The 11,727-nt window shown below is 67.0% G+C and overlaps 1 protein-coding gene across 1 annotated transcript; it reads left to right on the top strand.

Annotated features, from left to right (window-relative positions):
- The first annotated feature begins 299 nt into the window (after positions 1-299).
- Positions 300-9,456, top strand: LOC120381695 (insulin receptor substrate 1-like). Its single transcript, XM_039499816.1, is given in 4 exon segments — positions 300-1,734; positions 3,978-4,424; positions 4,427-5,146; positions 8,403-9,456. Coding segments are annotated over 4 exon segments (1,527 nt in total). The 5' UTR covers positions 300-1,382; the 3' UTR covers positions 8,411-9,456.
- Positions 9,457-11,727: the final 2,271 nt, after the last annotated feature.

Genomic DNA, 11,727 nt, shown 5'->3' on the forward strand with positions numbered 1-11,727 from the left:
CGGGCCGGGCTGGCTCGGAGGAGAAGAACCCCGGAGCCCGGGGCCCCTTTGCCCGCTCCGCAATATCCAGCGCCCAGGGCAGCGCAGCCTCGCCGGGCTTTTCGCAAAGCTCCTGGGGGGGGTTGAACCCCAGCCCCCCACCCCCTAAATCTCGGTGACCTGCGAGGTAATCGCACAGCGGGGCCCCCCTGGGTTCTGTGCCTGCTCCAGCTGCTTTGGCACAGGGGGGAGATTCCCCCCCTCCCTGCTGTGCCTTTTCTGCAAGTCCTCCACGACCCCCCCCTTTACATGCCCCCCCCCCCCCGCTTCTTGCGGCATCAAGATCTGGCCCAGGGGCCAGCAGCCTCCCTGCGAAGCAGCCTTGGCCGGGGGCTTTCGGTGGCGGGTTTTTGGCCGGGCGGTTCCGGCCCACGCGGGGCCGCGGCCTCGTGGCGAGAGAGCCCCTCGCACGCGTGTTTCCGTTCCTCGGGCGCGCTGACAGCGGGACGCCCGGCCGGACACGGGAGCAAAGGCTTCCGAGCGGCGCCGGCGCCGTGCGCGGCCTTTGGCCACCGGCAGGGCCCGGGCGTTTTCGGGGCGAGGCGCCGCTCCAAAGTTTTTTTGCGGGCGAAACCGGCGCAATCTCCCGGCTGCAAAAAAAGCAACGTTGCTCCTTTCTCCTCCGTTCCCAAGTCCTGTGTTTTCCCCCCTCCCCGCCTCTCTCTGCGCTGGCTTCCAGCTTTGCGCCAGAAAAACCGCATGGAAAAAACCCAACAACTCGGCTGATTTATTTCGCTTCTCTTCATGTGACTTCTATTAAACTCAAACCCGGAGCCGATTGCAAAAGAAGAAATTCGTGTCCTAGTGCAAACAAGGGCCGGCGAGGGCCTAGCAGGGTACGCGGCTGCACCTCTGCGAAGCCGGGCGGGAGGCTGGCTTTTTGCAGCCGTGCGAGATTGCAAAGAGACTCCTAGTTGCACGCGGCCGAGGCTTGTGCAAAATCGCCCCTTGGCTCCGACGTGGCCAGGCGACCTGCACACGGACCGGCCGTGAAATCGTGGAGAAGCGGGTGCAGGCTGCTCGGCAGGGACTTCGCACACGTGCGGGACGGGAGAGGAACCAGCGGCGGGTTTGCCACTGCGCCTCCTGCAGGCCCAATCTGGGGGGGCGAATGCACTAACCCTCTGCCCCCCGGAGTGGGTCCTACCGCTGCTGCAAAAACTTGGGGGAGGCGCCCTTAAAAGCCAGGAGAGGAATGAACTCCGGGGAAGGAGACGATCCGGGCGCAGAGGGGCTGTGAAACCCTGGGCACCCCCGAAGCTCGGCCCCCCGAAGCGGGCGAGCCGGGTTGGCGTTGCAAACAGGGCGGCCTTAACTCTGCCCTTCCGCTGAGTTGGCGCGCCATGGAGGAGACGGCCGCCGCGGGCCACCCGCCCATGGCTGACGTCCGTCTGTGCGGGCACCTGCGGAAGCAGACGTCGCAGCGGCGCCGGTTTTTCGTGCTGCGGGCGCCCAGCGAGCGGGGACCCGCCCGCCTGGAGTACTACGAGAGCGAGAAGAAATTCGGGGCCGGCGGCACCCGCCCGAAACGCAGCGTCCCCCTGGCCAGCGCCCTGAACATCAACAAGCGGGCGGACGCCCGGCACCGGCACCTCATCGTGCTGTACGGCCGGGACGGCACCTTTGGGCTGGCGGCCGAGAGCGCGGAGCAGCAGGAGGCCTGGTACGGCGCCATGATGGAGCTACGCGCCACGGGTGAGGGCAGGCGAGGGGGCAGCGGTACGGGGGGAGTAACTGAAAAATACAAGGGGGCCAGCCCACAGCCGGGGAGAGAACCCAGGAGTCCTGGCTCCCAGCCCCCCCTGCTCTGACCCACCAGCCCCCACTCCCCTCCCAGAGCCGGGGAGAGAACCCAGGAGTCCTGGCTCCCAGCCCCCCTGCTCTAACCCACCAGCCCCCACTCCCCTCCCCGAGCCGGGGGCAGAACCCAGGAGTCCTGGCTCCCAGCCCCCCCTGCTGTACCCACCAGTCCCCACTCCCCTCCCAGAGCCGGGGAGAGAACCCAGGAGTCCTGGCTCCCAGCCCCCCTGCTCTAACCCACCAGCCCCCGCTCCCCTCCCAGAGCCGGGGAGAGAACCCAGGAGTCCTGGCTCCCAGCCCCCCTGCTCTAACCACCAGCCCCCACTCCCCTCCCCGAGCCGGGGGCAGAACCCAGGAGTCCTGGCTCCCAGCCCCCCCTGCTGTACCCACCAGCCCCCGCTCCCCCCCCAGAGCCGGGGAGAGGACCCAGGTGTCCGGGCCAGGCCCCTGTACAAGTGTCGGTCTCTATTGCGTATGGCACTGGCTGTTCCAGGGCAAAGTTTGCCGCCTGCCCCGGGTGGGTTGCCGGGCGCTGGGCCAGGCTGGGCCCTGGGACGAACGGGGTCGGATTGGCCCAACTCCTCGGCTGGCGCCTGGAACTGGGTCAGGGCGTTTAGCCGCCTCCATCCTGCCTCTTCCGCGGCTCGACTTTGCCCATACGAGATTTGGGAAATAGACCCTAGACCCTAGAGAGCGGGGGGGCCGGGAGCCAGGACTCCTGGGTTCTCTCCCCGACTCTGGGAGGGGAGTGGGGGCTGGTGGGTCAGAGCCGGGGGGGCGGGGAGCCAGGACTCCTGGGTTCTCTCCCCGGCTCTGGGAGGGCAGTGGGGGCTGGTGGGTTAGAGCAGGGAGCTGGGAGCCAGGACTCCTGGGTTCTCTCCCCGACTCTGGGAGGAGTGGGGCTGGTGGGTCAGAGCAGGGGGGCCGGGAGCCAGGACTCCTGGGTTCTCTCCCCGACTCTGGGAGGGGAGTGGGGGCTGGTGGGTCAGAGCAGGGGGGGGCTGGGAGCCAGGACTCCTGGGTTCTCTCCTGGCGCTGGGAGGGGAGTGGGGGCTGGTGGTTAGAGCAGCGGGGCCGGGAGCCAGGACTCCTGGGTTCTTTCCCTGGGCCCAGCAGGGGAATATTCCAGGAAATATTAAGTATATTAAATATTCAATCCTGTTTCCAGCTATCAAAATTACCTCTCCCCACCCCCGGCCATTTCCCACCATGGCTGTCCCCCGTCCCCCCCCAGGTCCCCATGGAAACAATCAGTCGCCAGGGTGACGTGGGTGGTTGCCACGGCACTGGGACCTTTGGGTCTGTTTATTCCTTGGTTCTGTTCTCCCACCTGTTCCCTGTCGCCCCCCCCCCCTGCTTCCCAGTCACCTGCCCTGTGCCCGTGTCCAGGCACTGCCACAGCTCAACGCCGGGCCCCAGAGCTGGGCGCATCTCGGCGCCGGGCGACGGGTCCCTGGGTAACCGGCCGCCCCGCCCCAGAGCTGGGCGCATCTCGGCGCCGGGCGACGGGTCCCTGGGTAACTGGCCGCCCCGCCCCAGAGGTGGCTGCATCTCAGCGCCGGGCGAGGGGTCCCCGTGTAACCGGCCGCCCCGCCCCAGAGGTGGCCGCATCTCAGCGCCGGGCGAGGGGTCCCCGGGTAACCGGCCGCCCCGCCCCAGAGGTGGCTGCATCTCAGCGCCGGGCGAGGGGTCCCCGTGTAACCGGCCGCCCCGCCCCAGAGGTGGCTGCATCTCAGCGCCGGGCGAGGGGTCCCTGGGTAACCGGCCGACCCGCCCCAGAGGTGGCTGCATCTCAGCGCCAGGCGGGGGGTCCCCGGGTAACCGGCCGCCCCGCCCCAGAGGTGGGCGCATCTCAGCGCCGGGCGAGGGGTCCCTGGGTAACCGGCCGCCCCACCCCAGAGGTGGGCACATCTCAGCGCCGGGCGAGGGGTCCCCGTGTAACCGGCCGCCCCGCCCCAGAGGTGGGCGCATCTCAGCGCCAGGCGGGGGGTCCCCGGGTAACCGGCCGCCCCGCCCCAGAGGTGGGCGCATCTCAGCGCCGGGCGAGGGGTCCCCGGGTAACCGGCCTCCCGCCAAGTGCCATCTCTGCCCCCTCCGCATTCCCCTCCAGGTTTAACCCCCTCCTCCCCTTCCCGCAGGCCTGTCGCAGCCGGGGAGCGGGCCGGCGGCGCCCTTCCGGGAGGTCTGGCAGGTCAGCCTGCGCCCCAAGGGGCTGGGGCAGGCCAGGAACCTGGTGGGCGTGCACCGGCTGTGCCTGGCAGAGAGCACGGTGGAGCTGGTGCAGCTCCGGGCCCCGGCCCCCTGCCTGGTGCTGCAGCTGCTGAGCGTCCGGCGCTGCGGCCACTCGGAGAACTACTTCTTCCTGGAGGTGGGGCGCTCGGCCGCCACGGGCCCCGGCGAGCTGTGGATGCAGGTGGAGGACCTGGTGGTGGCCCGGCACATCCACGAGACCATCCTGGAGGCCATGAAGCGGCTGAGCGAGGAGTGCCGGGTGCGAGGCCGCGGCCAGGCCTCCGCCCCCATCTCGGTGCCGGCCCGGCGCCTGCCCCCAGCCCAGCCGCCAGGCTCCAGGCGCCGCCGGCCCGACGGGACTACGCCCTGGCGTCGTCGGACGAGGGCGGCTCCTCCAGCCCCGGGGAGGGGCGCCCGGCTGGCAGCCCGGAGCCGGCGGGCTCCCCGGAGGGGCGGCCGGCGCTGCCCCCCTGGGCCGGGCGGAGGAAGCCGGGGTGGTGCCCGGGAGCCGGCTACATGGCCATGCTGCCGGGGGCGGGCGTGGGGCAGCCAGATTACGTGCCCATGAGCCCCGGCGGCGGCTCCCCACCCCGGGGCGAAGCCGCCGGCTACATGCTGATGTCGCCCAGCGGGAGCTGGGCGCCCGAGTACGTGAACATGTCGCCGCTGTGGCGCTCGGCCGGCAGCCCCCTGCCCGGCGCGGCCCCCTGCCCCTTCCGCTCCCTGCCGCGCTCCTACAAGCACGGGGCCCGCCTGGCCGTGCCCGGGCGCCTCTCCTCCTGCTCCTCCTCCACCAGCAGCGAGAGCCTGGAGGAGCCGGTGCCGCCGAGCCCCGGGGAGTACGTCAGCATCCAATACCGGCCCAGCCCGGGCCAGCCGGCGAGGGCGGAGCGGGGCCCCCCGGCCTGGGAGGAGCCGGGACTCAACTACGTCGCCCTGGACCTGGCCCGGGGAGCCGGCGGCCCGGACGGGCGGCCCCGGGCGGCCGGCGGCCCCAGCCCCCAGGCCTACGCCAGCATCGACTTCCACCGCTCCCAGGAGCTGCAGGGCCGCCGGGGCGGAAGGGACGGGCCAGGTACGTGGCGGATCTGGGGGTCACGGGGGGGGACACAGGTTCGGGGCGGGGGGTGGCTTTAAGCTGCCTCGTTGCTTTACCAACAAGGCCCGTCTTTGGGGCTGGGTTTTCACCCCCATCTTCCAGGGGGAACTCGGCCATTTCTGTGCCGTCGGCGAAGACAGAACCTCCCAGCCCGGGGGGGACGGTCCCCTTTAGAAACCGCCTTTTCTTGCTTTGGCTCAGGATTTTTCCCCCCTGTAGAGACAGCTGGGGGGGGGTCCCCCTATTAGAAACCGTTTTTACATTGGCCGGGGGTGCCCTTTAGAAACCGCTGCAGTTCTCCCCCCCCTTAAAAACTATCTTTTTGGGGGCCAGGAATTTTCCCGTTTAGAAACCGCCTTTCTGGGGACGGGGGAAAAAGATTTTCCCCTTCAAAACGCAGGTGTTTATTTTAACTACCGAGGGTGGGGGAAGCAGGGGCGTAGCCAGGGTCTAACATCAGGGGGAGGGAGCACATGAATAATTACCCCTCTACCTCACTATAACGCGACCTGATCTAACACGGCAAAGCCGTGCTCTGGGGGGGGGGGGGCTGCACACGCGCCCGGTGGGACGGCCCCTCTCCTCTCTCCTGTGGGGGCTGGAAGCAGGGGGGGGGCACAGGCCCCTGCATGAGAGAGACAATTGGGCGGTGGGGGGGGGCAGGGTGCAAGCTAGAGGGGCTGATACAGAGAAGTCAGGACCGGTCAGAGCACGTCCCGTGTCATCGTGAAAACCCAGGCCTGGAAAGCCGGGGGAGGTAATATGGGGGGGGGGTAATTATTTTATTGGCCCAGCTTCGGTTGGTGAGAGAGACACAAGCGTTTGAGCTTTCACCGACTCTCCTCCGGGAAGAACGAACTCCGTGAAAGCTGCAAAGCTTTTCCCTCACCCACAAAAGCTTTTCCGTCACCCACCTTGTGGCTCCAGTTTCCTGGCTGCACCAACCCAGCACACGAAAGTGCAAGAGTCACACGACCAGCACAGAGCGACCAGGACACTATTTTCACGACTCATCTTAGCCTAGGCCGTAGCACCAGCCGCACGATGAGATAAATACAGCCACGTGCGCGTGCCAGAAATTCCCAGCACCAGCGCACGGGGATCCACACGGGTCAGTTTAGCTCAGCCTCTGAGTCCAGCCCCACTAAACTGAGGCCAAGGTTTCAGCTAAACACAAGGGCCCCTGCAAAGAGCTGCACCACCAGCAGGATCTGCACTGGAGGAGTCGCACGTCAGGGCACTAATTCCCACGCCCAGTGCAAGGCAATGTGGGCTCCAGGCCCCGGGGCCTTCGAGCCGGAATTTGCCCTCCCAGGAGCGTGGGATGAAATGAGAGAAGTTGCACAAGCCGGTGACCGAACGGCCGGTGGGTGTTAAACCACCATCACCAGCCCTCGTGCGCAGCCAGTGACTGGCAATTAGTAACTTAACGACCATCCTCCCCAGGGAATCACTCACCCCTGGGACGCGGCAGTGCCTCCCCCGCCTCCCAGCGTGATCCAGCTGCCGGGGGGCAGGGGGATGGTTTTGGAGCTGCCCCCCACCAGCAGCCAGGTGCTGGCTCTCACAGCCACCGGGGGGGTTTCCAGTCCCCCCCCACCACAAGAAAGCCCCCCTTGGAAATACACCGGCTGCTGCTCCTGGCTGCCTTTCGCTGGGGGAGAGGTAGGAGCCAGAGAAAGCTCCTGCCCCCCCCCCCCAAACAGTTGACTGGTGGGTGCCCCTGCCCCCTATAGGGCCATGCCCCAACCCACCCCCCCCTCCTCCCCAGGCGCCCGGCTTGCTGGAGCTCAGTTCCTGCCCTCCCCGCCGCGGGATCAGCTGTCTCCCTCCAGCTGGGCGACACAGCTGATTGGCGGGGGCGGGGTGTGCGGCAGGCCCGGGCCGGCCCAGCTTCAGAGCGGAGCGTGGGGCCCGCCCCACACGCCAGGGTGACCCCCGGCTAAGGCGCGGCTTGTTTGGAAATGTGCTGAGGGGAGGCACCTGCTTCCCCTGCACCCCACTAGCTACGCCACTGGGGGGGAAGGCTGCGTTGCCTGGGCAATAGCCGGTCTAGAAACCGCCTCGTGTTTTGTCCGGGTCGCCCCTTAGAAACCGTCTCTTTGGGGGTGGGGTGGGCGTGTCGCTGCCCCTCGCCGGTGGGCCTGTGAATCGGTCCCTGAGTAATTTGACACGTGCTCACGCCGCTGTTGGGGCTTCGCGCTAGAAACGGACTCTGGTTACCGGACGTGGAGCTGTTCCCCCTTAGAAACCGCTATTTCTCTGTGGGATTCCCTTGAAACTCTCCTCCCCCACCCCCTGGTCCAATATTGTCTCTTAATTTTATGGCAGCAGAGAAGCAGGCGGCCGGTTCTGGGCCTGATTCCTTCGCTCTGAACGGAGGAGAGAAAATGGAGAGAAACTGGCTGGAGAGGGTTATTTTTCCCCTTTTCTTTTCCAGCAGTTTTGTTCCTTTCTTCCTGTCTGGCAAGGGGTCCCTGGGTAACCGGCTGCCCCGCCCCAGAGGTGGCTGCATCTCAGCGCCGGGCGAGGGGTCCCTGGGTAACCGGCCGCCCTGCCCCAGAGGTGGCTGCATCTCAGCACTGGGCGAGGGATCTCTGGGTAACCGGCCGCCCCGCCCCAGAGGTGGCTGCATCTCAGCACCGGGCGAGGGATCTCTGGGTAACCGGCCGCCCCACCCCAGATGTGGGCGCATCTCAGCGCCGGGCGAGGGGTCCCTGGGTAACCAGCCGCCCTGCCCCAGAGGTGGGCGCATCTCAGCGCCATGAGGGGGTCCCTGTGTAACCAGCCCCCCGCCCCAGAGGTAAAGGTAATAATAAAGGTAATAATTGGAGATATACCAATCTCCTAGAACTGGAAGGGACCTCGAAAGGTCATCGAGTCCAGCCCCCTGCCTTCACTAGCAGGACCAATTTTTGCCCCAGATCCCTAAGTGGCCTCCTCAAGGATTGAACTGACAACCCTGGGTTTAGCAGGCCAATGCTCAAACCAGAGGTGGCCGCATCTCAGCGCCAGGCGAGGGGTCCCTGGGTAACCGGCCGCCCTGCCCCAGAGGTGGCTGCATCTCAGCGCCGGGCGAGGGGTCCCCGGGTCACCGGCCGCCCCGCCCCAGAGGTGGCTGCATCTCAGCGCTGGGTGAGGGGTCCCTGGGTAACCGGCCGCCCCGCCCCAGAGGTGGCTGCAACTGGGCGCATTAATACAGGACTGATCCTGTCTCGACTCTCCCTTTCAGAGTGCTGACCCCTTTGCTGTCCGTGCGGCCTGGTGACTTTGGGGCTGCCCTGGCTCAGGACCAACGCTCCACCCCAGAGCTGGTCGCATCGAGACGCCTGCTGCCTGATACCTCCACAGACGACGCACCTCGGTTTCCTCCCGATGGACCGTGAACCCCTTTAAGTGCCTTTGTTTTGGGGGCGCGGCTCTCGGGGTGTGTGTGGAGAACAAGCCAAAGATAGACTCACATTTGGGGGGGGCTGGTGCCTTGCGCTCTGGGTGTCCTTTGGATCTGCTGGGGGGACACCGCAGAACCTGACCATGGGCTTGAGGTTTCAGGGTCACCCCCAGTTTTGGGGGATCCCTCTGCACCGAAGCCAATTCTTTACTCCTCTTTTTTTGGGGGGGGCATCTCCCCAGCTTCCCACCCCTTGGGATGGAGACTTTTCAGGGGGGCTGATTCCTTATTTGCAGGGTTCACCCCCCTCTGTTGGGGTCACCCCCTTTGACCCCATCAACCCTCTGGTGCCTTCATGCCGCCCCACCTGTGTTTTTGGGGTACGCCCCAAAGGCTGCCCCCCTCTGCGCCCTGTTTTCTTCCCCCCGCTCCAGCCTTGGGGGGAATATTTTGTCCTCTCGCATATCCAAAGTGCACCCTGCAGCTGGGGGCGTTGTGGGGGGGCCCTTGCCGCCCCCCACGCCGGTCTTAGGTTCGACGCCTTTCGCAAGCATTGGGGGTTCGCTCTGTGCTTCTGAATTGCACCTGGTTGGGTTTTGGGGGTTTTTTTGCACTAGCTTTAAAATGTTTCGTTTGAAACCAGGTAATTTATAGCTCCAGCGCTGCGGCCTTAAATCCTCCCGGCTTTTGCCAGCTGGGCTGGCCGGGAAGGGAGATTGTAACTCCCCTCTCGGAAGGGCTCCCCGTGGCGGGGCCGGGCGGTCGCTTGGCGGGATTTGGCGCTTGGCTGCAGAATCGGGAGCTCGCGTTTGGCGGGTCCCTCGTTTGCAAGATTGGAGCTGCAGAAATGGGGGGTTATAATAAAGCCTTTGTGTCAAATGGGCTTTATGGGCAAAGTGGGAGTTAATTTGCCGGGCTCACCCGGCTCGTTTACACGTGACACCAGCCCCCTGCCGGGCTGCACCCGGAGCGCTGGGGAGCCGACCCCCTGCTTTCTGTGGCTGGAGATTTGCAAAATGCTTCGCAGCTGGCGGGAGCTCGGTTCCTCACCGTGATTTACGGCCCTTCGCCCCAGAAACCTTTCTCCAGTGAAGAGGCGGCGCAGGGCCTGAGTGATCTGCTTGGGCTGTGGGCAAGGAGACGCGAGGGGATTCGGCTGGAAGCGGGGGCCAGTTTGGCAAACCCAGTTCGGGGTTGTTGGGTTTTGGTTTTGGAAGAAAGGGAGACGACCGTTGCCGCTGTTTCGTAATGCGGCGGCTGCTTCGGCTTTGCAGTCAGGGCTTCAGCTGCACAGGGAAATGTCCTCAACGGCGGCACTGACCCAACCGAATTGGCCTCCGGTGCATCCGTGCCGAGGGGGCCGATCCCGGTATCTGGAACAGCTTCGTTTGGGGGTTCCCCGCGCGAGATCCTCGTCGCTCAGACGGGGGGAGCGAGATTGTGCCGAACGCAGACGAGCTCTGAGGGCTGCAGGCCGAGCGCGCCGGCAAAGCCGTTTGCTGGCCGAGGGCCCCGGCTCCCGCCGCTGGGCGTGTGCGGTACAAGGCCCCGGCGGGGGTTTGCGGGGCTGGCCCAGGCTCCGTGCACGACTCGCGGTCGGTTCCGCCGGCTCCAGCAAGGGGCCGGGCCGCGGCGTCGAGCAACGGCGCCGGTCGGGGGGTCTGGCCGATTGCAAACCCGCTGGCGGAGCCCTTGGGGCTGGTGTGAGGGGGTGCTCGCTTGCGGGGTCCGGGGGCCTACAGAATTAGGCGCCAGCCCCCAACCCCAAGTGCACTTTGCAGACACCCCCCGACTCCTGTGCCTGCTGGGGGCTGTTGAGACGTGAGCCCTGGGGGCTGTGTGTGGATGGGGTCTGAACTGCCCCAACTCCGTCCCACCCCGCAGCTCTTGGGCCTCGTTTCTAGTTGCTGCTCTTTTGTGAGGTTCAAATAAACCGTTGGAAGCGAACCAGGCCCAGGGCCCCTGTGGTGTTTGTGGGTCTCCGTTACCCCCCCCGGGGGCTGGGGGGGGCGTCTCTAACTCCCAGCAGCTCCCCCCCACCCCAGCCCATCCCCGCGCCAGCAGCTGCGGGGTAATGGCCCAACTACTGCTACCCGCTGGGTGCGCGGGGGAGTCGCTCCCCGCTGACCCCCTGGCCTCGGGGGGGGGCACAGAGAGCCCCTGGGCTGGGGGGGGTGAAGGGGAGGCCCTGGGGGACCCCAAGGAACTGGGGGGGGCAGGCTGGGAGACCCTCCAGTTGTAAAGGGCTGAGCTCATGCAGGGGAAACTGAGGCTGCAGATTTGTAGGGGACAGTCCTGGCGGGGGGAGACTCGGACTCGGGCCCCTAAGTGCCGGCTGGGGCTGCTGACAGCAGGAGAGGGGAGCCCGGACCCACAGGGAGGGGAGAGATTTACCCCCTTCGGCCACTAGAGGGCGCAAGAGCCCTGGGAGCCAGGGAGAGAACCCAGGCGTCCTGGCTCTCCCCCGCCCCCCGGCCTGTGACCCGCCAGCCCCCCCTCCCCTCCAAGCGCCGGGGAGAGAACCCAGGAGTCCTGGCTCCCAGCCCCCCTGCTCTAACCCACCAGCCCCCACTCCCCTCCAAGCGCAGGGGAGAGAACCCAGGAGTCCTGGCTCCCAGCCCCCCTGCTCTAACCACCAGGCCCCCCTCCCCTCCCAGCGCCAGGGAGAGAACCCAGGAGTCCTGGCTCCCAGCCCCCCCTGCTCTAACCCACCAGCCCCCACTCCCCTCCCAGAGCCGGGGGGAGAACCCAGGAGTCCTGGCTCCCAGCCCCCCCTGCTCTAACCCACCAGCCCCCACTCCCCTCCCAGCGCCAGGGAGAGAACCCAGGCGTCCTGGCTCCCAGACCCTCCCAGAGCGGGTGTGGGGCGGCTGGTTACCCAGGGACCCCTGGCCCGGCCCTGAGGCTCCTGGGGTGGCCGGGGGGGGCTGGTGGGAACCGGCCCCTGGCACATTTGCGGGCAGAGGGAACCTGGCCGAGTGCCCAGCTGGGTTGTGGTTGGGGTGCGAAGGGGGGGCTCCCCCAAGCTGCGCCCCTCCCCCGCCCCTGTTGGATTAGGAAGGGGCCAGGCTGCCGCTTTCACCCCGCGGGGGAGGGCGCTGGGCGCGGAGACCCCCCGAGCTGGGCAGGCGAACCCCGACCCTCTGGCCCCAGTCCCGGGGGGGGG

This window comes from Mauremys reevesii, linkage group 14, assembly GCF_016161935.1.
Source record: "Mauremys reevesii isolate NIE-2019 linkage group 14, ASM1616193v1, whole genome shotgun sequence".
Classification (NCBI taxonomy): domain Eukaryota; kingdom Metazoa; phylum Chordata; order Testudines; family Geoemydidae; genus Mauremys; species Mauremys reevesii.